The following is a 27,594-nucleotide window of genomic DNA, read 5'->3' on the forward strand; positions in this document are numbered from 1 at the left end:
CGTCATGGATTCCTGAGTGTGGGGCTTTGCAGGAAAGCCCTGAGTCTCGGACATGGACCGGCTCCAGGTTTCCATGGCAAACGCGCACAAACAGGAGGAAACACTGAGGGAATCCCGTTATTTTACAGCATGGGAGCATTATAAACACCCAGAGCGAGGAAGGAAGCCGCTCTCGATGCTTAAGTAATCCTCACAGAGCTCGAGGAAAGGGGGGACCTCAGAGCAGAACCGCTACTGAAGCCGAAGCGGACGCACGCTCTTTGACTCTGAAAGGGAGTTTTGCGCCGCCTTAAGTTTTTAAACAATAAACGAAGATTTTTCTTTCTCTCCTCGCAACATCTAACCGAAGAACGTCTTCTGTGCTATGCTTTTTCAGGGAGAGTAATTTTTACTGCATATATATACTTTTTTTTTTTTTAGTATTGTTCCTTTTTTCCGCTTTCTTCTCCAGATGTTTAGAGAGAATTGGAGGCTGGCGCAGTACCACATGATGAGGTCCATGGATCAAGGTACTGCTGAAGTGTTGTGATTATCTGGTAATCAATCAATTTGATTTTTTTTTATTGTAAATGCAGCTTAGCATGACTGAAGTGATGAACTGGAATTTGTTTTGTATGAACGTTTTATGGCTCAAAGACAGATTTTCTGCTTTTAGCCAGCTTTGGAGATAAATTTCGCTTTTAATTGTTCTTGTTTTTGCACAAAATGCTTCAAAATAAACCAAAATCAATATAAATGAGAATATTAAATATGAGTATATTCATAGATAGGAGTTACTGCTGACAGAGCACATACCTCTGCAGCCATGGGTGTAAGGGGTGTAGCTGCGTGTTGTTGCGTCGTGCGTAAATCCGGGGATACCCCGAGGAGAACCCGAGATTCTCCTCTGTCAACAAGGAGCGTCTGACTACGAAATTCAATCCAAACGCAGACATTAATGTTTGGAAAAGTTATGAAACTGAAACGTTTTAAGCTTACGACTATATTTGTGGGTTGCAATACCCTTACAGATGCCTTTTTAGTTTTGCAACAGGTGAATGACACGCGATAAGCTCCGCTGATAGCCGCTACAACCCGTCAGACACCCGGGGGCAGCACCAGGCCGTGAGTCAAAAGGCGCAGATCGCTCCTCTGGTGACCAGAGGTGTTAATTCGCTTCCTGGTGTTCTGTGTCGAGCAGAGTTCAATCGTTCAACCTTTTCCCCACCAGCCAAGACTCTGCCTTGCGCATCTAGACGATGTTTTATAACTCTATGCAGCAACGGCATGGTGCGTTCAAGTACACCTTGCACATAATCAATTTAAAAATAGCTCTAAATGGTTTGATCGACTTATATTACCAAATCTCAACCAGGTCTCAATCAAGCTTTTTGACATTCTTGATAATTTTCAGGTAGTTTTACTGCTGTAGATTGGCTTAATTAAATAAAATTTGAAACATCAATCAGTTCTATGCTTTAAAAAATCTTTAAAAAAATGCTTCTTACTGTAAAAGTAAAATATAAAAATGAAATCAGAGTTATCAGAAATCTCCCAATTAAGAAATCCTATATACATATTAAATGAAAGCACATATAAATTGAGCAAGCTAATGTTTTTGTTGCATTTCTTCTTACTATGAAGATTTACGTGGCTCTATTTTTGGCACAGTTACCATGTCAACAAAGCTTAAGTTTTATTTAGGATGAAAAAATATCACTACATAAGAAGTAAATCAGCAGATCACATTACATTTTCAGTAATATTCAGTGTTTATGTTTCAGGCACAAAATATATTAGGGTAGGTGTCCATTCTAAATCAATAAAGCAACACTAATGGCAACAATAGTTGCCCATGCTCAATTCTTTGTTTTAAAATGTTGCTTAAAGCAGTTTAGATTACAAACATATTAATAGTTATTATGCAGTAATTCAAGTGTAATTGATTTTAAACAGTGAAATCAGTGAATAGACAGTATAACCGCTGTTTTAGATATATTTTATCATTTAATAAAACTTAAAATCTGAAAGTGCTTCACAAGAGAACCCATTGGTGTGGGGAGCCCATTCTGCCAGGGACCTATGAGTGCAGAAGCCCTCTGATAGAATACAAAGAGCTCTCCAAGTCAATAAAATACAATTTATTTGCGCTCCAAAATAAACAGGAAGTCATATGTCAAAACCTTGGGGAATTTAGTTGGAAGCCAGGCAGCAGCATTTGGATTAAAATGTGAAGTTTTACTTCAACATGTGAGAAGTCCATTATAATAACCCAACAATGGAGAAAAACAAAAGTATGAATAATTATTTTCAGCTTCCTGCTTTAGATAGTAGAGCTTAGTTTGGTAATATTTTTCAAGAATGAATCAGAGACTTGAAATGTACCATTATAGTAAGATTAGAACAAGATATATATCACATATTATAGCCAAGAGTGTTATGTAAAATATGCTGAATATCATTCAGTTATATTTTATTATTTGAAACGATGTTTAATCACTTTTAAGGCGTTTTAATGTAGAGTTCCCCAATGTCCGGCTTACTTTGAATGCACCATCTCTTTAAATGCTGCCGTAAATCACAGAATAGACGCGCATTTCGACGGGGAGGGGGACGTCGGCGCGACACAACACCTGTTTGCACTTTTGCTCTTTGCCGCTCGACGCATCTTCTGAGGCGGGGGTGGCGTGATGGGGGCCTCGGTGATGCACTGAAACAAAAAAAAAAAACCCAAAAAAACTCACACTCTGTTGCTCAGTTCGTAAATAGACCCGCCTTCTTTCTGAAAATAACCGCGGAGAACTGAAACAGGAAACTTGTGCGCCGCTTCACCTTTTTCCAGCTCATCAGATGCGGGATTTGACGCTCAAACACCAAATTGGCATCAGCCGGCCGCGCACATCCCCAGCTCTGCTCCCAGAGGAGTCGGTAGATCATTTTTAGAAAATCAGACAGATGACCTCCTTCTACGACGAAAAGGATCTGGAGGAAGACCTCAGTCGAGCCAATTGCCCTGATGAGGATTTGCAGTTTGAGTACTTGTTTGAATATGAGCCGCCTTGCAGCGACTTTGCAGGAGATCAAGGTTTGTCCGATGGTTTTTGTTGACCTGAGCTGACCTCTGCTTCTTCTGGGGTTGTTTTGCTTGTGGCTGATTACCATATGGCCTGTAAAGGTCTGTTCATTAGAATATAAAAATAAACCAGGAAGCAAATATGACACGCTTGTTGTTGATGTGGGATCAGATAAGAAGCCATGTGAGAGAAAATGCCAGAAAGTTCTTGTGCTTTCAGCTGATAAGTACATATTAATGTATTTAGTTTTTTGTTTAGTTGGAGAGGAAGAAATATTGTATTTTTTGGTTTTTCAGAAAATATTCTGTTTTGGAAAATATATAATATTTGGAAAACATGTAATTACATCTTCCTCACTGCTCTCTTTTTTCCTCCATCACTATAATCCCCTCATCACCCTTCCTGACATTTATTCACAAAGATTAAGTATCAGCTGGTCAAATTTACTATTAGCAAGCAGAGTCTGAATACACACATTAAATTTATTAGTTACCGGATGGCATGAGGCAGGCGAGATATTACTCATTAAGGCAGCAACTAACGATTCTTTTAGGAACTGATCTGCATAATGTATATATTTTTTATATTTTTATATAATTTTGGATTAATTACTGCTCTGAGCGTGTTGTTCTTTGAGCAATTTACTTTTTATTGAGTCTGTAATATGATTAGTTGACAATTTCAAGAATTGATTCATCACCATAAATTGTTTCAACCCTATTGCATATTTTAATATTGCAGTTAAGATTAAGATTCAATAAATTGTACAGCTCTCATCTGATATTGGTTTCTGCTTGTACTTAATATCTTGTGATCCTTTTTTCTGCAGATGACCCTGGCCTTGCCTCTCACAAGGTCCTCCGTCCTGAATCTGAGCAGGTTTTCCCTTTGGATGAGCAGTACAGGATCAAGTCCTGCAACTCCCCTTACTCCAACCTCAACCCCGAAGTTCTCTCAGGGTACGAAAACCAGGAGGCCAGAAACTACCTGGACAACACCCGGCCCCCAGGTCTGGCCCTGAGCCCCCGGATCGAGATCACCCCGTCCCGAGAGCACTACAGTCATGGCCGGGACTCGCTGCCGAACCAGCACCTGAACCTCAGCCCCAGACCCACCCTCACTGTGCCCGGCCATGAGAGCCTCGCCTACCGTGAGCCCCAGTGCCTGAGTCCCGCCAGCAGCAACTCCTCCACCAGCTGGCACTCTGAGAGCTACTCGCCCTGGGCGTCCCCCTGTGTTTCACCCAGTAGCGGCCCAAATCCAGCAGATCTCTGCCCCCGCATGCAGAACATCCACACCTGCTCCCCACGCACCTCCCCGGGTACCTCCCCTCACACCAGCCTTGGAGAAGACGGCGGCCTGGGAGCACGCTCGCCCTCGCCCCGACCGCGCTCCACCTCCCCGCAGGGCAAGCGCACCTACGAAATGTACCGGAATCCGGGGCTGATACCTGGGCAGCGGTCCCGCAGTCCGTCCCCTCACAGCGGCCAGGAGAACCCCAACACGGGAGCTCATTTCACACACGTTGTTGAGGGCGTGAATGGATTTGGCAGCAGTCAGCCAGGCATGGTGCCCACCAAAATAGTCAAGACCTCCAACCAACTTTACGCTTTAATCCCAGAGAATCACGGAGACGGGAACTACTGTGATCAGGACATTAAAACCAAACCTGCTGCAGAGCCTTTCTATGTTATCCCATCAATCTGGCCCAAGCCGCTGGTTCCCAATCTCTGCAGGTAAGTTGGTGAAAAACCAGGAACTTTTGAATCTCATGTCTTTCAACATGAATAACTAATCATCTTTGTCCATTTGCAGCCTCCCATTGACCACAGCCCCACCACTGGAGTGGCCCCTTCCCAGTCGCACAGACCAGTATGAGCTCCACATTGAGGTGCAGCCCAAGCCGCACCACAGGGCTCACTATGAGACGGAGGGAAGCAGGGGCGCAGTTAAAGCCCCCACAGGAGGACATCCAGTGGTGCAGGTATGTCCCAAAGCTTGAATACACCAATACAACTCCATTAAGCAGAAAATATTTATAGTGAAAGTTTTTGTTTTATTTGTACTTTGCTTTATGTAGTGCTCTTACTTGAAGTAAAAGGACAATTATTTTTTTGATTTTTATTTCAGATTCAACCTGTAATTTAAAAATCAGTTCTTTGAGCAAAGCCTTATCATGGAGACCAAGGAACACATCAGACTAGTCAGGGAGAAAGTTTACACCAGGGCTAGGTTTTTAGGCGCAGGTGTTCAACTCCAGTCCTGGAGGGCCACTGCCCTGCAACTTTTAGATGTGCCTCTGCTGCACCACCCCTCAATAGAATAATTAGGTCATTAGCAAGGCTCTGGAGAACTGAACTACACAGGAAGGAGGTAATTAAGCCATTTCATTCCAGCGTTTTGTACCTGTGGCACATCTAAACCCTACAGGACAGCGGCCCTTGAGGGCTGGAGTTTGACACCCCTGTTTTAAGGCAATATCCCAAGCTTTGAACATCTTGTATATCGCTATTAATTCTTCTGTCTCAAAGTGAAAACCAATGCAAACATACCAAGACATTGGGTGTGTCCAAATTCAAGGCCTTTTGTTAACCTCAAAGACCAGGAATTTGAAATTTGACTGTCTGGCCTTCAGATTTATTCTTGCCCATACCCCAGTGTATGTCCTGTTGCCTAGCAACATCGGCGGTGCTAAATACAAGGTGGTAAAAATGGAGCTTGAAATCTTGCTGAGTGTTTTTATGGCTGGTTTAATCTTTTTAATTATAGAGGCAATATTATGTATTTTCCAGACACATAGTCCCATTTTGTAGCACAATCAAGTACCATCAAGTTACCTCCAGTTCTTATAATAATGCTGTATGCATCAAACATAACTTAAACCAAATTTGACTTTGCAAGGTAACACTTTGAAATTGGCTTCTGTCTCTTTAAGAAGCTTCGACTTTTATAGACGCTCTTTAACTTTTTCCGTTTGTTGAGAAGAAGTTTGTATGATAAACTCAGCAGATTTGCAGTTTCGCCAAGTGTTTGCAACTTGCTGCTGCCGCTAGTCTGGAGGAGCTGAGTGAGGATGGGCTGCTCTGTAGGACAGAAGTTCGGCTTGGGGACTGCAGCTCAGAGGAGGGGCTTTGTGGAAGTGGGCGGAGCTTTGTGAGAGCAAGCGTGGAACCTCCTCCCCAAAATGGTTGCCAGGGGAGACTCAAAAATTTCTCAAACATTCATCAAAGAATCAAAGCAACACTCCCTATTTATTTTTAATGAAGGGATAATTTTACATAATACCCCCTGCAACCTTTAGTAAAATCAATGAATTAAAATATTATTTAAAAAAAATTAATATTAAATAACACATCTATAAAAATGACAAAAATCTGAGAGCAGAATGGCGTTAAGCTTTTCTTTTTTGTCTCGCTATACTTTAGTATATTTTAATCTTTACCCCTCGCCTGTGCTATCTCCTGCTTCGTCCGCCATTTTTACAAGAACAAAATTCTACCATTCGGCCCTCAATGCATCTTGGGATAGGGTGGGCAGCAAAGGACACACCAGACCTGACCTTCAGGTCTGTGTGTTTGTGGAGGACCCTTCAAATTTGGAAAACCATCCTCGCCCTGGCATAACGAGTCTCAAATTCGACCGTCGACCTGAATTTGTACACAACCATGGCAACCTAAACTGGCAGCCTGGACAAGGAGAGCATTTATCGGAGAAGAAGCCAAGAGACTCATGGTCTCTGTGGAAGAGCTGTAGAGGTCCATCCCAGGAGGAAGAGTTTGTTGACTTTACCTTCATTAGTCATGCACTCCACAAGGTTGGCCACCATGCAAGAGTGGCACGATTGTTGAATTGTTGAAAGAAAGCCATAAAAGTTTCTGTTCCCTGCAGTTTACCATTAGTAGAGGACACAGCAAACATGTGGAAGAAGGTGTTCTGTTCCGATGTGAGTAAAATTAAACTTAACGACCTGTGCAGGAAAATTACCAGTGCACGTCACCTTGAACACATGAGCCCCAACATTAAACATGGTGGCACTATTATGCTGTGATAATGCCTGTATTCATCAGGAAAGAGTTCAAAGGAGGTTCACCTTCCAGAAGGATAATTATCCCAAAACCTACAGCCAGAGCTGAAATGCAATGACCTAGAACAAAGCTTATTTATGTGTTAAACTGGCCTAGTCAAAGACCAGACCAGAAATCTTATTGTTTACGGTTGTTTTTTATTCAGTCTGACTAAGCTTGAGCTATTTTAAATGAAGAACAGGTAAAAGTTTCAGTCTGTAAATGTTGAAAGCTGGTAGAGACATAAACTCAAAGATGTGCTGCTTATCGCAGCTAGAGGGTTCTACCAAGTGTCAGGTCAGGAGGGCTGAGTATAACTGCAAAAATTTGTAAATCTTTCCCTCCTCTTTGCGGCTATGTGTTACTCCTTGGTCTAAAATCTAAAAGAATCAACTGAAGTTTGTGTTTCTAACCTGCCAAATTGTGAACAAATTTAAAGGAGTTTAATCTTCTTTTCCAAGTTGCACGACTCTTTAATTCAGTGTGTTGTTACTTCCTACTTCATGATGTTGTGTGTGTTTATTGAAATATATGAGCAATGTGCGACTCAGGCAGCGTTGCTGTGACAACTCGTTATGCATCAGTGTTGCCCAGCTGTATGAAAACACAAGATGCCATTTCTCACTTCCTTAAACAAATCATAGATGGACGCTCTAACCTCAGATACACAGTATGACACATAGTAACCAACTCAGGACAACCCTCAAGACTGAACCAAGAGTCTGTGTTTCTCACTGACCTGAATTCTCTTCTTTTTTCTACTTTCCAGCCTAAAATAGCTGTCTGTGTTGCATCCTCGTCTCATGGTTTTAACCACACACACAGATCTGTGTTTATGTAGTTTTGAGTTCCTCTTTCACACTGTTTCGTTTACTGTGCAGCTCTTGTATTAGGAAGCAAAGTTGAGGTACTGGAAAGCTGTCAAGGCATGAGAAAATAAAAAAAGAAGAAAAAATACAGAAATGGTTCCTGTCGTTAGGGTAATTGCAGTTCAAGAGGAAAGAAAAAGTTTTCTTAATGTCGGTCACGGTCCTAATGCTGAAAGAAAACACAAATTGGTTGTGGCACAGTTTCAGCCGGCCGTAGTGGCCATAAATAGTTTCAGCTTCCTTCTTCTTCGCGTTACTGTGGCAACTTTTCTATACTGTTTTGCTCCTTTTCCATTTTCCGCCCAGTCCCTGAAGAACTCGCCTGAGGTCAGAGCTGCCAGGTTTGCCAGAACAGCCGGACCTGGCTATCCGTGGCCGTACACTTTGCCTAAACTTTCCTTTACCTCTCTTCCACTCCCTCTGCTGCCTTTTTCTCTGAGCAGTCCACTTTACTTTTCCTCCACTCGCTCGCTGCCGTGACTCACTGCTCCTGTCGCTGCCATGCCAACCGGCCGACTCCTCACGCCTTCCTTGGTGTTTGCAGTTCACTCCTGCACGCCGTGTTGTGTGTCCACCTGGAGATGGAGGGAATGCGTGCTTTCACGTTGCCATAGTTTCTGCAGACACTGAACCCCTCTTTGAAGTTTCATGGTTACAACCACCAGAGCAAATGGTAGTTTGGAGAGATTGTTTCTAAAGTTAAGAGAACTTGAAATAAAACTTTTCTTTTAGGTTTGATTAAATCTTTCTTGTAAGTCAGCTTTGCTTCAACATTTAGAATCTAGTTCACTCATTCATTCTGCAGCAAGGGTCATGCTCTATGCAGTTTGCACAAAAACAGCATTCTGATGCAAGTTCACACCTTGTGGTTTTTGCAGGTTTCCTCAGAAAATACTCATGTTAAAAGTAGCATCTTTGTCAGTACAGTGTCACTTACTTTGCCAAGTCTGCAAGTTAGGCATGATTATGATCTTGTTACATCTGCTATCCAGTGTAAATAACTTGAATGTAAGGTTGGAGTCAAAGTACACATGCAAGTATAATTTCTTGCTATTCTTAAATTTTAATAAGCATCGCAACATGAATAATTTAGGTAAAAGAACAAGTAGTGATCAGGTACAGATTAAATGCATTGATTAACAAATCCCTAATTAGAGTTAAAACCTTTGTAAAGGCATGAATTATAGCAGCCTTACACAATGCAATAACCTCAAATCAGTTTAAAAGGGTTGTAACCGTCACCTTATACCAAATGTCAAGCATGGTGGTCGATGGATGGTTGTTTGAGCTTGTTTTTCAGTGACAGGACTTCGAAGTCTCACAACTATTAAGCAAATCATAAAATACCATGTATAGGGAATTATCCAGTAAATTGTGAGGCCATCTGACAGCTGCAGTTTGATGCAAAATTGGTAATCAAGAAGTCACTAATATCAAACATGACAACAGATCTTCTCTTTATTGAAAAAGGCTTGCTATCTAATCATAAGAGGGAAAAGAACAATCAAGCCCAGATGTTTTCTTGTTACTGTTAAGTTTCATCAGTTAACAGAAGAAGGGGCAATGCTTCAGTGCTGACTGTGTGTGTTTTGTGTCTGTAGTTGCACGGCTACAGAGGCAAAGATCCAGTTGGCCTCCAGATTTTTATTGGTACCGCAGATGAGCGCATCCTGAAGCCTCACGCCTTTTATCAAGTTCACCGGATCACCGGCAAGACGGTCACCACCAACAGCTACGAGAGGATCATCAACGGCACCAAAGTCCTGGAGATCCCATTGGAGCCAAAGAACAACATGAAAGCCATGTGAGATGAACCCAACAATATCGGTATAAAAATGCCTCCCCCAGGTTTGCTCACAATGCCGTTGTTTCATTTTTCCTCCCACAGAATCGACTGCGCTGGCATCCTGAAGCTCAGGAACGCCGACATCGAGCTGAGGAAAGGCGAGACGGATGTCGGTCGGAAAAACACCCGGGTCCGACTTGTGTTTCGCGTGCACATATTTCAGCCTGGAGGTCAGGACGTCTGTCTGCAAGTGGCCTCGCATCCCATCGAGTGTTGTAAGTTATCAATAAATGTATTATTTATACTTTTCATGGGTTTTCTGCTGGTTATTAGAACCTGCCCAGTGAGGTAAAGCTAAAACTTAAAGTAAACCTCATTACCTACATTCAGATGAAGTTGGAGTGGGGCTGATAGCCCAGAATCCTGAGAGTAAAACGCCTCTTTATGCAACCAGGGCTTCCATCCAGCTGGTGGTGGCTGCAGGTACCTGTTTGTATTTACTCAGTTCTGAAGTTTGTGTTTGGGTACATTAATGCATGTGTACACAGAGTTATTAAGGTGCTGGATGTAATCTCAACTCAAACAAAAGGTCCCCTTATCCACCTTTGATCAACAACTTGTCAGGTGTGATGAACTGCCTGCGATATGCTTCTGTTACTGACAAAAGTCATGACTCAAAAATCTCTCTGCACTGCTTGCGTTTCATTTCGTGGAACAATTTTTGCAATACTGTGTTTGCTGCAAAACAGATGAAGAGTGATGGAGCTGCATGAGTCTCTATTGTGCCAGCAGATAAACACACTGAGTCAGAGCAAGCCTGCCCATGTCATCTTCTTTGTTTTTTTTGTAACATTGTAAGGGGAACAAATTTATTCAAAGATCACATGGTTGTCACTAAATACAACTTCCTTTAAAGAGTATCACGTTTCGCTATGTAATCAAGTAATAAAGTCTGAATGGACTTTTCAGATACTGTGGGTTTAAAAATTGTGTAATGATGTAAGAAAAAAAACTTTTATTGTAGTTTTTTTCTGTTGAAGCTATACTATTTTTGATTTAAATATATGGCTGGTCTCAGTGTAGTGCTGGAAGATGAAACCCTGCTTCACCTCACAAGCATTTTGAAATAATTGAATAAAAAAAAAAACAGTGCCGCCACCACCATGTTTTACAACAGTTGTGGGGTTTGTTTAGTGATGTTCAGTGTTATTTTTGCTGCATATTAACTTTTTGTCAACTTTTTGTCAACTTCTTCTTTGTACATGTGTTCATTGAGATTGCTTGTAGCTTCTCTGCAGATTTAGATTTTTTGCTAAATAATGTAAGGAAAATCCAACTACAGCCACTGAGTCTTTTTATATCAGATTAATCAAGTACTCTATAAGTGATAGCGACACAAACAAAATGTACTACTTCAGAGTATTAGCTTGGGGAACGGGCCTTTTAAACTTTTAACATTTGTTTTTCATTTAAGCTGAACAGAATATTTTTACATTAACTGTAGAAATAGTTTTAAGAAGATTTATTTTTTTCAACAACAAGACTGTATCAGAGCTTAAATATAAAGAATACAAAGTTTCTAAACTAGAAGCTAGAGCTAGGTAATAGCCGCTGCTTATCTAGCTGTACCTAAGCTAGCCCTAACTAAGTTAGCTATAGCTAGCTTACATTTATCAGACTTACAAACAAAATGCACTTCTGCAGATTATTAGCTTATGGTTTTATTTATTTTTTTAAAATTTGTATCTTTTTCATTTGAGTTGTACAAACTATTTGTGACATTAACTGTACAAATAGTGTTAAAAGGATTTATTTTTCCTCACTGGGTAACCATGACTGTTAGAGGTTCAATATAAAGAATATAAAGTTAGACAAGTTTTTTTGTGCAGCATCTTTAGACTTTTTAAAAAGACTTATCAGACTTTCTTTAGCCCCTTCCTATAAAACAGTTAAACATCTAAACTGTTAACCTCTAAGCTGTAGTGACTCCTCTTAATAAGCAGCACAAGTTGTGATTTGACTCATTTAAATTGCCAACAGTTACAGCGATGGCTTTGATTATTGAATGACTCAGCATAATCTCTTTATTGTAAACCGCCACCACTTCTGGGGAAATCTGTAGTTGTCCCCTAGTTAGAAACCAGCATTGAACATGTTAAAATACTGTCATTCAGATCACTATATAAAGAGTATTTTAATCAATAGTTGATGCTTGGATTAGATTGTAATGCACTGCATATTAGTGTGGTCAAAATTAATAAAATAAAAACGCTTTGTTCAGATGTGCTCTCATGTTTGATCTGTCCACAGACATAAATGATATTTAATATGCAATCATATAAATCAGGGAAGCAAAGGAAATCCTCCCACTGGAGAAAGTGACTGTAGTGGAAAGGCAGTAAAAGCTCCACACCACCCCTCTGTGTGTCCCTGCAGCTCAGCGTTCTGCACACGAGCTTCCCATGGTGGAGAAGCAGGATATGGACAGCTGCTCCGTCCTGGGCGGCCAGCAGATGATCCTGACTGGGCAGAACTTCAGCTCCGACTCAAAGGTCATCTTTCTGGAGAAGAGTCACGGTGAGTGTCCGAGAACACCAGCTCCATGGAGGAGTCTGTAAAATGTTTAAGGCCCCTCTCTGTGCTAGTTACACAACGTTGTGTCACAGTAACGCCGCAACCAGCAAGCATAATTAATGAGTCATTGTGTTTGTGCAATAAGTTCCTCGCTGTTGCCTTTCTTTTCATACCCGTGGTTGTGTAAAGGATAACATCAGTTATTTGCATGATCAAGAGGATGATGCTGCAGCCTCACTTCCTATTACCCTTCAATGACTTCCATGATATCTTATCACTCAAAGGGGCCTTTTGTTGCACTGTTCATGATTCTGTGTCATGTACAGTACAACCTTCCACGTACATTTTTGATAAAAAGGATTTCAGTTGGTTTTTATGAGCAGTGAAGATCAGTTGTAACGTCATTGTTCCCTTTACTCTAACAAGCACCAGCATATGGTTTGAACTTTGTTTAGAATTACGTTTCCTTGTTTCTGCTTGCATTGCTCTGGGCTGTATCTCTGTTTAGCACAGTCTATTTACCTCTAGGTGACGATAGAACAATTTGCAGGTCTGAACAGGAGTTTGCATATATTGATCATTGTTTGATTGTCAAATTAATATTGGGTATTTTTTACAATATATTTGACATGTTCTTGTTTAAAAGGGCATAATTTTCTATGGTTTTAGTTGTAAATCAAATAAGAATTCGATGAGCAGGTTTAAATTAATCTTGGATTTATTCCAGACTCTCTCAAACCTAAACCCTACCCAACCAAGTTGCACTTTGATTGTAAACTTGTTGTACCCATAATCAAGCTTTTGAAAAAGTCCTGGCTCGAAAGCTAAGAATAAGGAGAACTGATAGTTTATTGAGATTATGTTGTCTAGTGATGTAATTCTGTATAGCTTCCAAGGAAACTATTTTACCCAGAAAGAAATCCAAGAAACGTCTTCCAATCAGAAGCTCCTCCACTGGAAATCAATTGGATGAATGACAAATAGATTGACATGTTACATGTACACATTCATTCATTTTGTTGACTATGCTTAACACATTTAAAATTTTGGTAACAAACCGAAATGATTTGAGAGGACTCTGATATCCAGTCAAAGTGATACCAGTAGCTTGTCAAAAGGGATGCAGTTTAGTTGCAACTTCTTAATGGAAAGCGAACCAAAATGTCAGGTGGGTGTCAAGTTAATATGACATCCATGCTCATGATAAGTCTACGTATACTTCTGATTGTATTTTTGATTATTTTAGTTTATCAGATTGCTGTGGCATGTTTTTTTTGTTTGTTTTTTTTACATCCAGTAACTTTTCAGCAAACCTTATGTCCTAGTTACTTTTTTTTCTCTTGTCTGGGAATCCCTTCTGCTGTTTTGCAAGACGCCACAGAAATTGTGAGAGGAAATCAGAAGAGAAAGCTTACAGAGAGGGATTGCCTTTGTTTTTGGAGACTTTCTCTATGACACAAAGTTCTGAACAAGTCCAGCTGTGAAATCCTTCTGAATGAGTGACAGCTGCATCTGGCTGGAGCTCCCCTGACTCTTGTCTTTGGACGGAGAGAGCTTTATTTGGGAAATAACTGCATCCCGAGCCAAACCAAAGCAACTCAGTCTCTTTCTCCAGGTCCATCAGCCCTCCTCCCATCAGAGGTAATTGTTAGTGGAGGAGGGAAGAATCGGGGTCTCCCTTAGAGAAGAACTGCAACAGAACTCAAACAATTCCCAAAGCCAACAGAGCAGTAGGGTCATCACATTTTGCAGAAGAAATGGAGAAAGTTTCTCATGAAAAAAAATAATAAGACCAAGAAAAAAAAGTTGGCAGTGTGTGTGGAATCCCCCTCTCTTGCTGACTCATTTAATCCATGTGTTTTCAATCTGTAGCTTGAGGGTTTCCCACCTAAACCTGCAACACTTCTGTGTGTTTGCACTCAAATGCACCACTTGTTTTATAGATTAAATCTCCTGTGTAAAATCAACTGTTACTACATTAAAGCCTGCGATTTTTCTTTTTTGCTAGCTAACATTAGCAGCAAACAAACATATCTTCTTCAGTCATATTGCTGAATGAGTGTGTTTCAGATGACCTACAAATTCTGCTTCTAAGTGTGCTGGTTGGTGGGACAGGAAGTGGTTTCATCTATATTTTATCTACAAGCACAAGCTGCATCTTCAAGCTGACGTTTAACCAAAACAATATGCAGGTTTTAATGGAGGATTTTATTTATTAAGGGAAAAGAAAAAGCTTTCCAAACCAACTTGGTCCTCTGTGGAAAAAGTAATTGTCCCATAAACTTAAAAACTTGTTGTCCCACCCCTGCAAGCAGCAACTACCATCAAATCTTTGCAAAAAAAAACTGGCAATTAGTCTCAGTGTGGAGCAATTTTGGCCAATTTTTCTCTGCAGAATAGTTTTAATTTGACCACACCAGTGGGTTTTACAGCATCAATGATTTTTTTGATGCTGAAAAACCTTAATTTTGTCTTTTTGAGTTGTTTGGAGGTGGATTTGCTGGTGTGCTTTAGATCCTTTCCAGCTGCGTAAGATTGAGCTTTAGGTCACAAACTGATGGCCAGGCTCTTCTTTCCCAAACTATTGCCACCATTTTTGATTCCTGGAATGACGTTCTGATAGTTTTATGGAAGACATAAATTCTACTTTAATCTCAACAGTCCACAGACTGCCATTTAGATCATCTAAATTATTTTTAGGAAATGTGTTTCTTTTTAGTCAGCCGTGGTTTTTACTTCAGACCTCCCACAAGGATGTTATTGTTGCTTCACGTTTAATGTTAAACATCTAACGTGAGTTTAGTCGTTTGGATTATTTTATGATCTCACCTAGTTAATTTGGCAAACCAACCAACCCTGGGGAGGAACACCACTGTTATATATTTTGTTAATTTGTTGGTAATTCACTGTTGTCCACTGGAGTCCCCAAAGCGTGGAAATAACTTTGTAATCATTTCCAGACTGAAAAATGTCAATGGAATCGTCTCGAATTTTCATAGATTAAGGCATAAAGTGTTTTCAAAGATGTGTCATTTAATGACATAACGAGAAGGGGAAGCCATTTGTTTTCAAATGTGGCCATGTCAGTTTTGATATCTTTGTCAAACTGAATTTTTTGTGTGTTTACTTGGTTATTTGTTACTTATGTGTAATATTGGCTTGATCTGGAACATTTAAATGTGATCAAAGAGGCAAATGTTTTTTTCCCACCACTGTAGAACTGCTTCTCAGAAAACAAACCTCACAAACTCTCTTTTTACTTTCTCTTCTGTTCCAGATGGCCAGCAACTCTGGGAAATGGAAGCAACGGTGGACAAAGACAAGAGCCAACCTGTACGTATTAAACATCTGTTAAATAAGTAATTCTTCCACCTATGGGACATTTTCTGTTGGAGCTCAGCTTAAATATGTTTGGCATTTAAAGGGATAGTTCACAATTTATGAACCATCTGGATTTATGCTAAAGAAAGAGACCAATAGACTCTTTAACCGTTGGTAAAACATTAACCGTATTTAAAAATTATTTTGCAGAGCATGCTGTTTGTGGAAGTGCCATCTTACCATGATACATCCATATGCCAACCTGTCAAAGTGAACTTCTACGTTATTAACGGCAAACGGAAGCGCAGTCAACCTCAGCATTTCACCTTCAACCCACTGACATGTAAGGATCTGGGGCTTTGGGTTCTTTTCTTGTTTTGAAGACATTTCATTGTCTCATTTGTTTTTCCTTTATCTTTCAGCTCCTGCCATAAAGACAGAACCTCTAGATGAATATGAAGCACAAAATATGAGCTTTGGTATTCCTCAGATCTTGGGCTTATCGCCTCAATCCTATTACCACAACCCTCGCGGCATCCTTCACCCAGACAATGGCCTAATGTCCGGCATGGCTTCCTGTCAGCGCTTCAGCCCCAACCTTCCAAACCAAGACGCGCGTTTCCAGCAGCAAAGCCCGGCTATTGTCTACTCTCGAGGTGGGAAGAGCCTCAGTAGCAGCCCAGGCACGTGGCACTCCGGCGGGATCATACCTGACCCCCACCGGTCAGTGCTGGTCCACACAGGCTCACCAGCTCAATCTGTAGGTCCCATCAGTTCAGGCCAGCACCCATCTATCATCCAGTTCTCCCCTACCAACCACCACCTGCTCAGGGCTGGAGACGCGGAGACTCTCCCTCCTCCTCAGCCTGATAACCAGCAGATCCTTTTCTGCGATGACTACCCTCCGCAGGCTGGATCCCACTCACCTGGACACCCCCAAGCCCAGGCAGCGGTGACCCACCAGCAGCCATGTCCCACCGTCATCCAGCAGCAGCAGCAGCCGTTTGGGCAGAAGGAGCCCCAAAAGGTCCGGGTGTCGCCCGGGACACAGCCGATGGAGGTTACCGAAGAAGAACAGAGGAGGGTGACGGTCAAGGAGGAGAACTTGGACCAGGCCTACCTAGATGATGGTGAGTGTAAGTTATTGCTTTTACGCTCCCTGTAGGACTGCACGATGCTGATAGAAAAACAAAGTGTGTCATGTCTGTTGATATCATTAATTATTGATTAGTTTTTTGTTTTAAATATTTAAAATACTACAAATCTGGTGGTGTGACCTTTCCTGTTTCATCCAGTTTTCCATGCTGCTGTTTATTTTTAAGCAGTTATAAGATGCGGTGGCAAAACCTTAAACTCCTACTGCACCAGTTACGCAACAAGTTGTTGCTAGGTAACCAAAGAGTGAGTGAGTTAGTTGATGCCACCCACCTAGCTTAGCTGGCTGTGAGAGGTTGAGCAGCTTTAATCTGCCTACATCCCCCAGAATGCTGTGCGGCTCTGAATCAGAATTCAGTGAAATTATTGAACATTTTATTGATATTGATTATGATGCACATTGTTATAGAGTGATTGTCCAGCCTTTTGCTCCCTGTGAGTGTTGTAATGAGTAGCTCAAGTGAAATGATGCAGGCGGACAAAGCCACTGAAAGAAATGGATGATAAGAACCAGAAGCGGCGATATGAGTTCTCTTAAGAACAATTCAAGGATATTTACAGTGTCTGCGCCATCTGTCGCTCCGATCTGTGCTCCATAGTATCCTCTGAACAAAGCCAAAAAAAAAAACAAAAAAACTGTTAAACCAATCCATCCAAAGTGGAAATAATGGCTGGTTTGAGTCATATGTTTATACTTGCGCTTGTCAACCCTGTTTCCCTCTGACTGAATTAATGTCTGGCCACATCCAGCAGCAGGCAGAAGGTGGAGCCTTTCCTTGTTTTGGAGTTAAAGGTTCATTATCTTTGAAAGTAAAGTGACAGGCTCTGAAAAGCAGCACACCATCTACTTTATCACTCGGTTGAGATGGAAAGTGTTTTAACAGGATTTAGGTTTTTCATCTACCACATATTGATCTCAGGCAAAATGAGAAACCACAGCAGATAGATCAGTGTAAGATTATAAAACAATATCTAATGCTTTAAACATTCAATTCAACATCAAAGATACTTTATTAATCTAATAGGGAAATTAAATGTTGCAACTCAATTTTCCGTTAAAGAGTTGCTGTGGACAGGAAGGATCTCCTGTAGCAGTCTGTGTTACATTGATTGTAAATAGGCATCTGACTGAAGACACTCTGGTTTTGAAAACAGCCTCGTGAAAAGGATGCTTAGGGTTGTTGAGGCATGTTCTGCATGGTTACATAAGAAGAGCTGCAAAAGTCTTAAGTAAAACTTGACAGCAGACTGACAATATTGTTGTATTCAGAAAAAAGAAGTTTAAAATACTCCTCTCTGCAGTTTGCTACAAGCCGTGTAGATTCTGTCACAAATGAGCAGAAGGAGGTGCTCTGGAAAGATGCAAGAGGGGAAACACCAATGACAAATTAGTTGAGGAAGAATGATGGAATTATACAAAAGGCAATCAAGGAAGAAAACCAGTTAAAGACTGCAAAAAACTCAAGTAGCCATTCAGAGCTACTATGGAATGGTTTAGATCAAATCAAATTAAGCTCTAAATCTAATTTTTTGGCAAGACTTGAAAACTCCCCATTCTTTACAAATCTTGCAATTTTGTAAAGAAACGTTTGTATCTAAATATATAAAACTGACATAATAAAAAACACTGTTTGTTTCTATGATGTATTAAATCAGGAAGCTGAGTTAATCACACTTTCCAGATGTTTACTTTTTGAAACTATTTAACATTTTTGTCCCCCCCTTGAAATTATATTTTTTTGTTGTCCACAAATAATTCTAACGTTTGCTTTTATTGATGTTTGTGGATGCTAAATGCTAAAATATATTTAAGTAACACTTTTCGTTTTTGGTTGCCATCCTCCACTGATCACTCTGCTGGTTGCACTGGTTCACCTGACACCAACACACATCAGGGCAGGAAATGTGCTTTTATTTTATTTTTCTAGCCAAAGACTGAGCCATTGGGAGAAAAAAGTGTCACTCTGCTGACCGCCTGGACATGTTGACACTGTTATGAAGTGAAAAACAACTTCCATGGCAACCATTGTCAAACAGTGGAACGTGCTGCCTGGGAGAACTGGGGAAAGCCTCCCTGTTTGTTATAGTTGGCCCGGATTTCTCCTTGGCCTTACGCCCCTCTGTCCTGTGGGGGAGCCCACCAGAGAATTAGCTTTTTTTCCGACCACAGGATTCTGCCAATCTGGCACAAGAAATTCTTATTTGCAGCTGCTGCCCTCTCAAAATCCAGGCCGTTCCCTGTAAGATAGCGGGGAGGGCGGAGGGTGGTTTGCAGGAAAAGGGAAGGAGCTGTGTGTATTTGTGTGTTTCAGTGGAAAAAATGAAACAGCATTAAAAAAAAAAATGAAAAAAAGCCAGCAGTGGAATTTGTGTTTTTTGGATGGGGCTTGCAGGGCTTTCCTCCACAGTAAACAGCAACAGAACTGTGAGCCTGTGAATTAACAAGGAGTTGGAGAAACAGTAAAACTGGGTCTCCCCTTTGATCCTTCCATCTAATTTTCCAAAGCCTCAATTCCTTCCGTTTGACTAAATTCAAAAAACATTTACACCTGTCCTGGAGAACTCTGGAAAACTACTTCTGAAAACAGCAGCCATAATCAGCAGGGCAAATAAGAATTAAACACATCAACGTCACATTGGTACTGATCACAGCAATATACTCATACAAAGATTACGCTGTGTAATTAAGTATGACACAGGGAAATAATTATTAAACAAGCTTGCTGAAACATGTTTAATGCTTTTTTAAAATTATTTTTGAGTCATTCTTCAGATTGTTTGTTGTTTTCATCTGTTTGTAATGGGATTCAATTGTGTGGGCCGTTCATTGCAGCTGCTATATTTTCTAGCTCTGAAACCTGCTCAGAATTTCCTTGGCTTCGTTTGGGATAATTGTCTTGTTAAAAAAACTAATCCCAGGACATTTCTTTATCTCCAGTCTGCCAGAACCATGTGCCAAAACACAGACGCATACCATGATGACTCCTGTACTGTATGCTGGTGTAGGGGGGTTGTAAGAATTTTTCTTCTGAAAAAATGATGAACCAAACCTATAAACCCAGTATTTCATGGGTTTATCATGGTGTCTGCTGCTAGCTTTAAAAATGTCTTTTCTTCAGGAGTGGAGTCTTGCGCAGTTAGCGTGTAGAGCTAAAGTGATGTACTCTCTTTTGCTCTTGACCAACTCTTCTGATTAATCTTTTCACGTTTCTGTCAAAAACCTGGAGAGAAGCACCTGATTATGACTATGATTATTGTTGCTCTGGATTTCCATATTATTGCCCAAATGAAATACTAAGATGTTTATGCATTGGTCAGTAGCCACTGCCATCAAAATGTTTTGTCTTATATCAATTTCTACTAATAGGGTTTAGATTTGCTTCCTACATGCAGACTCATTTAATCTGTTTTCATGGCTCTCTTTTATGTTATTTTGTTCAAGTGTTTCACTTTGTGACTTAAATCTTGATTTTCTGACTAATTTTGTTTCATTTTGTGTGAATTTAATGTCAATAGGCCCATTAGAAATCTATTTACTGAAAATACTTGTCTTCCTCGCAGTAGGATGACAGTATATAGGCGCAGTCATCCAGTAGCAGCTGGATGGCTGCGCCTTATCTCTGTGCTGTCAGTGCTGCTTTAATGAGAAAGATAAGAGGGACTTCCCAATATCAAAAACAATAATCAGGAAAATCCCCGTCTGTTTGGCCAGAAGGTATCAAGTTTTGTTCCTAGAACCATCAAAGACGTTTTCACCAAAGTGAAATTGTCAACATTGCTCATCAAGACAAGTGTCACAGCCTTTAGTCATTTTAGAAAGAGAAAAAAAGAAAGTAGAGATGCCACATCCTGGTATCGTCACAATACTGTGGTTGAGAAACTGTCACATCTCCTTTGAGCCTGATTGTGACTCGTAAGTGTTAAAAAGTTTGGTTTTTCGTTCTGAACCCCAGTTTCTGCCACTCAGAGGGTGTTTTACCTGCAGCCCCCGCGTCGGTTCCCATCCCTTCAGCTGCTTCGCAGAACAGACCACATGGTTAGCAGCATTTGTTACAATTGGTCACCAAAATAAAACATTTAGAAGCCTGACTTCCCTTTACATTATTAATTCAAGGATGTCTTGCATTGCCAAGAAAAAAATGGGATAACTGACAGGTTGCAAAGGCTGGGAGTGACAGGTTTAGTGGGGGTGGAATAAAGCCAGGAGGCAGTGGAGCAGGTGAAATCGTTCCAGCAAGCGGAGATCAGGGCAGAAAGATAAAGCACACAGCAACAGTCCGGCGGGCCGACATTAGTCTCACCTCACTTCCGTCCCATTTGGAAGGTTTTCTCAGCTACATATCACAGTCAGACGTAGATTGGTGACAGTCTCACCAACCGGTGCACACATGCTTTCAGGCATCCTGTGAATTAGTTTTCATAGCTTTTCTTCTTGCTGTGAGAAGTTATTTTCTTCTAAGACTTTGCTATTGATATTGCAGCTGGGCTAGCTGTTGTTTCTGTGAATGAAAATGGCAAAATTGTTGCATTTCATCCAGTTTTGTTCCATTTGGTTTTGATCTTGCTGCAAAATTATAACCTCAAATTAAAGAAGTAAGAATATAGCAGTTAAAACAATAAAATTAATTACATTTTCCACTTTAACAGAGCTCCTTCCTGCTGCGTCCTAGATGCACAAAGTTGCTGTTATCGCAGATCATTCCTCCCAGTAGCTGTAAAGCTTTATAACCATGAGTCTTAATGACTCTGCTGTTATTTGCATGTCCCTCTTCTTGTAAATAGTCTTTTATGATGTGCACATACTATATATACATGCACATTTTTCTTTCTCTAAAGGAACCTGCTCAATACTTCTAATCTGAGTATGTAATTTTTAATAACTGCATAGTATAATTTTTCTGATGTTGTAAATGTGTCCTTACTGTACAGTCTCTTATTTTTATATACATTTTACCTTTTGTGTGAATATGCATGCTCCCACTTCTTCAACGCCTTCGTTCTGTGGGACGATAAAGAATATTTTCATTCTTCTATTAAGACATTAAATATAGTGTAACTCTTTTAATAGCTAAGATTATTTTAGATCTATTCAGTCTAGTTTATTTATATGGTGCCAGTTTGCAACAAGTGTTCAACAAGACAGGAAGGTTGAATGTCAGTTGATCACCTTATGAGGTTTTATTTCTGATAGAAAATATTTTAAAAATAAAGAATCAAATTAAGTTGCTACTGCTGAGAGCTAAAGAAAAGCACGGCTTATCAGAGCTGATTAGTCTGAATACCGTACTAAAAATCTCCTCTATTAATGAGTAACATGTTGTTCTAGCTTTAGGTATTTCTGAAGGAAATCTGAGGAAAATGAAAACTGTAAATTTATAAAATAAGTTTTTTCTGTGTTTCGCATTTGCATTCCTATGAAGCTACACTCTTGTTTAAATAGATCTATTTACAGACCATACAGTTGAAGGAATATAAACACACAGCAGCAGCGTTCGGTCTAAACTCTGCCCTTTAGATGTCGACACCAGATTTGTGGTTTTACTGTCCCTTATCTCTGCTTTTCTCTCCTTTAGTGTCAGCGCTCGGCCACCTTCACACTGCCTCATAAAGCTTTCTCAGATTGATCGAGTCATACTTGACCTATAAATCTGCCACACATACTAACAGCGCAGCACGTAGCTTGAAAACCTGAACACACACACACACACGCCCACGCATGTATATACACACTCCAGCTTGTGCCAGGCAGTAGACAGCAACTGAGTCGGCTTCTGTCCAGGATGTCCCTCTCTACCCAGCCTTGGTTTGTAAACAGCGCAGCTATTTGGTTCATAACCCAGGAGCCAGACACTCGCCTATTGAACAGAGCAGCATTCCCCCTGGCTTCCCTCAAATAGTCGGTCCGTGCCAACTGTTCATTAGGCCTAGTAAAGCCGCACTGTGTGCTGCCCATCTGCAGCGGTCCTGTTGCTTCTCGAAGGCCCGCTTCACATTCAGGAAAAAAATCCTGTGGCCCGGCTGCGGAGATGAAAGTTCCTTTAAGGCATTGGGTGTCACAGGGAATTCCACCCTGCTCTAAAATAAACAGGGATGCTGATGTTGTGACGACAGCAGAGCGCCCAGTTTGGCTGTCACTACAGTCTCTGAGATTCTCAGATGCTGCTGGTGCTATAAAGTGAGCTCTGTGTTCAGTTTCCCATCTGCAAAGGATCAGCAAACCAAGGAGATGCTGAAGGACAGCAAGACTAATATTAGCCTGGTGAATGGAGCCTTCATTAGTTGTTTTTTTTTTAAAGACAATTTTTGTTGTTATATTTGACTTCATATTTGGAGTTGGGCTTGTATTGGATACCTATAAGCAATCAGAGCAACATTTGTTTTGAAAGTTAAGTATTATAATATTAAGGTCAAGCTAACAGTCATTCAGACCAGATCCTGGACTGTTCAAAGTATTTAAGTTCCAAGTCTAAAAGACTTCAGACTCCACTTATACTTGTGCTTTGAAGTTGCAGTATGTAACTTTTACAGAAATATGTTGTTGTTTTTTTTTTACATATTTGTTAACTGTCGTGACGGTAAAATATGAGTAATAATCTGAAAAGATCGATATCTGTGCAACTATTGCTGTTTGAAGAAATGCACTGCAGAACTGCTCCCAGTCAGAAACAGCCAATCAGAGCCAGGAGGCGTGTCTTAGCAACTAAATAGTGGTTTTATAAAAAGTTAAGACATTCAAAAACTGAATTGTTAAATGTTGTGACCCGTTTAGAGTTTGATTGGCATTTCTAGCTAAAGGTAGAGTGAAGTAGTTAGAGTCCACAAAGTTTGACCATTTCAAATCATGTATTTTAATTGCGAAAAGAGATTTAACAAAACAAATTTTTCAAAGTGTAAAAATTATAAATCCCACATAGCAAAAAACACATCTACTGAATGAGCTGAATTTTGTAAAAGTTGAATGGTTCAACTTTCACAGAGTATGGGGAAAGAGAAACATTAATTGTAGCATAAAGGACAAAATACTAGAAATTGAAAGTTTTGGGCAATTTTATATGACGGACATTTACTCTTCAATGGTCTGTGTTATGGTTGGGTTGATTCTAGCTGAAATCAATCCTAGATATTTTTAAATTATGGATAAGTGGCTCTGTAGGGGTAAGTAGCTACTGGAAACAGCATTTTCTTTCCCAGAGTTGATGCATTAAACTTGTTTCATGAAATTCAAACTTCACAGCATTCTCCTGTCACTGTGACAGATCAAATTGAGTGTTAATAGTTGCACTCTTTGCCTCTGCGATATGGAAATCAGGACTTTAAATAGAGCGTACGCAAGCTGGCCGAATTCCTCTGCCTTGGAAAAAAAAATTAAAGCAGTGAGTGAAATGACTCACTGTTGCACCCTAATAGCTTTGAATTTTAACAAACTGACTCATCTCTAACTTAACCAAAATTTACATCAGATGGGAAGAATCTATGTTTTTCTATTGCACATGATTCTATAACTATACAACCTGTAAAAGAAGTGGAAGTTGTAAGAATAATGTCAGTGTTGGCATTTCTAGCATTGCTTTTGAGCATAAAATTTCCCATTTTAGAAACATTTTCAGCAGACAAAGTCGTAACTGGTTGGATAGACTTTATTCAATCGTTTGCAAAAGTTTGCAAAACTGTATTTTAAATGATTTAATTTAATTATCTGATATATTTTGGGAGGCCATATTAAACCAAAGCCAAGTGTGTCCTTTTGAGCGTCTTGAGAGGCATTTGTTGATGAAAATAATCTGGTCCTTTAATGAACAAATTAAAAACAGCAGGGAATCTTTGTTGAGAAGTATTGTTTTCAGTTATCTTAACTGCTTAAGTGGAGTGATTATCTGATTAGAACTTTTGCTAGTTTGTATTTTGCACCAGAATAATATCAAATATAAATTTAAAAACTACTTTATCCCTTTTTATGCATCACTTCCTTAATCCTTATTGAATTTGTATTACAGTCAAAAAGTGCATCACAGCTGCAGGCTGTTGAAATGGTAGGAGAAAAAAAAATCTGATTCCATTTTATCAACCAGAGCCAATCAAGAGAAAAACAGCACATTTTATGGATGTTTACATATTAAACCTTCATGAAATATGTAAAATTAATATATCCCATATTTTCCTAAGTGACATGGACATATATTGTTATGACATAAGTCCAAAATCTGGATACAGGAATATATATAGGTAGCTTACACAAACTATTCATACTGAAAATGTTCTATGTTTATGTGTGAAATACCTACAGGAGATGGCAATTATGTCTCTTATTTTACAATATTGGTCATATTTAAAGTTGGGAATTTATAAATTAGAATATCTTCGAACACATGAGGATGAAGATTTATTAAGTATATGTAATCTTTTCCTATTGCAAATGTTACATATATCATGTTTCAGTATGGGAATTGCTGGTCTGCATTTTAACAATTCAGCTGCCGGTGTGCAAATGTTGCTCATCTCTATGGTTACAAAATCAGGATTTGCGTTTATAAAGGCTCCAGTTCCTGCCAAAAAGACTTTTTGGCCCATTTTTAAGTACTTGTATTACTCATCTGACCTAATGAGTTTTCCGAAGTAAACTGGGAGCATTGGCACCAGTCTCACATATTTGAAAACACAGACGGCTTTGAAACGTCAGAGATCGACACAGACGGGGTGGGATGACATGTGATGCATTGTTGGCATTCTTTGTTGCTCAATCCAGAACTACCTGAGCAGACTTGAGGAAGGAAGAGCAGTGTGCTGCAGGTTGTTCCCCTTTCCTGTTCTCTTTCTTCTGTGGAAGACGTGGGTTAATTTTACCAACAAAAATACATCCAAAAAAAGTCCCCCTGAAACAAGAAAAACATGTAATTGTTTGTTGGCATGTGCCCTATACAAGACCAACCCGCCCCCACACACAAACACACCCACACACACACACACATGTTGTGGTCCTATTTTTAGAACTGCGACACTATAAAACTTTCCATTTCAACCCCCTTCCTCTTGTGTTGATGCATTTGTAATCGGCTGAGCAACAGCTGGTTGCCTCCAGAGGTTCCTCAACGTAAACGCAGCTTTTGTTTCGTCTGAACTGAACCGAACCGTCAGACTGGATTACTTGTCTGGCAGCATATTTCAAGAATGAAATCATTCTATGTTGTCCGAGGGGATGTGTTTTGAAGTCAATTACCTAAGATAACATTTTCCTGTCTTTATTTGCTTTGCAGTGAATGAAATCATCAGAAAGGATCTGACGGGGGTTCAGGCCAGAGGTCAGACATAGACAACGGAGCGAAGCAGGAAGCGACGGCCTATTCCTCTTCCTGTGCTACTCACAGACACGCATCAATGCAATCATCTACTCTCCAGCAAGGTGGCGCTCATCCCCCTACAATCTGATCTCCTGGTCATTGTTTCCCTTTAAACATAGAGACCGGAACGTCAGCTCCTGGTTGCTGTGTTTGCTTTGGATGGTTTCCTGCAATAAACACTTTGTAAACAGAGGAGCTCATTTTACCAGTAACATCTGCCACCAGCACCACTAGGGATTACTGAGAAAACACAGGGACATGCACCTTATTTTGATGAAAATCTTTACAAGTATAACCTCAGAAACCATCTAAAAAGAGAAACGAGTGGAATAAAGGGAATAATTCCTTAAACACGTCCATAAAGCAGCTTTATCTGCTCTATTCCTACAATAAACTCACACCTCTTGCCTTATAATAGCAAAGATCTGGTTTGTAGCATGCAGCTATTTCACCAAAAATGTCTAACAGGTAATTGCAAAACCAAAAAATAAAGCACAAATCAATGTTCTCTTGTGGCTTGTAATATTTTTCAGCCTTAATTGCACAAAGTTTGTCTATAAGTTTCTTTCTGTTGCTTTTCCAAAGCGTTCATGCTCATCATCTCATTTTAAGTGCAATTTTGTGCTGGAAGACAAACGCACACAGCCTTAAAGAATCTGTAAATGAACTATTGTGACACTGCCTGTTATGCACTGTTTTCAAACAGTGGTTGATGTTATGGCTTCTTATATCATTTGAGTCATCAGAGTAAATGAATATTTTATGCTTGTTTTGCAATAGTAATTGTTACAGTAACTTGTGATAATGCAATATTACATATATCTCTGCACATATCAAGAGCCAAAAGTGCCACAATCCAATAAATAACTTTTAAACATTAATGTAGGCAATCATTTAAATAAAATTGTAATAACTACATTAAATAAATAAGTAATGCATTAATAATGGTTTTAATTTGTGGTAAAACTATATGTAATTATTCAGTATGTTTCTATGTGTCCTCCATTACAAGTCGACAACTTTAATCCAGACAGCAGTTTTTTGCCATTTGCCAACTCGGCTGCAGACCAATCATATTGTCTGTAGCAAAATCATCTTCTGTTGCAACACAAAACCTAAAACAAGTGAATAAAAACAAACAAATTCTTTATGCTTTCTACTTGTAATTAATATTGATTTAAATTATTTATACATTTAATAACTATTTGTATTTATATATATATATATATATATATATATATATATAAATTTTTTTATGTATATATTTGCTGATTATATTTATAATTTATTTGAATTGTGGCATTTTTCGGCCCTTGATATTCACATTCTCTATTTTGGTCTTGTAATTTTCTTTGTGAAATAAAATAAAAATGGGCATCTTTCTTTTTTTTCACAGTAATCTCTGTGGTTTTGTCCACAGTCTAAAGACAAAAAACT

The 27,594-nt window shown here is 39.7% G+C and overlaps 1 protein-coding gene across 3 annotated transcripts; it reads left to right on the forward strand.

Annotated features, from left to right (window-relative positions):
- nfatc2 (nuclear factor of activated T cells 2) lies at nt 1-27,317 on the forward strand. 3 transcript variants are annotated; one of them, XM_023341142.1, is made up of 10 exons: nt 1-509; nt 3,883-4,789; nt 4,869-5,037; nt 9,588-9,790; nt 9,875-10,047; nt 12,209-12,349; nt 15,624-15,679; nt 15,878-16,010; nt 16,090-16,803; nt 26,074-27,317. In XM_023341142.1, exons 1-10 carry the CDS (start codon nt 452-454, stop codon nt 26,127-26,129), a joined length of 2,610 nt encoding a protein of 869 aa, XP_023196910.1. In that variant the 5' UTR covers nt 1-451; the 3' UTR covers nt 26,130-27,317. The 3 variants fall into 3 exon arrangements, with proteins under 3 accessions (XP_023196910.1, XP_014330390.1, XP_023196902.1); XM_014474904.2 differs by lacking the exon at nt 1-509 and adding an exon at nt 2,685-3,064; XM_023341134.1 differs by lacking the exon at nt 1-509 and adding an exon at nt 2,685-3,064 and having other exon boundaries at nt 16,090-16,797.
- The last annotated feature ends 277 nt before the right edge of the window (nt 27,318-27,594 follow it).

This window comes from Xiphophorus maculatus, chromosome 1 (assembly GCF_002775205.1).
Source record: "Xiphophorus maculatus strain JP 163 A chromosome 1, X_maculatus-5.0-male, whole genome shotgun sequence".
In the NCBI taxonomy this organism is placed as follows: Eukaryota; Metazoa; Chordata; class Actinopteri; order Cyprinodontiformes; family Poeciliidae; genus Xiphophorus; species Xiphophorus maculatus.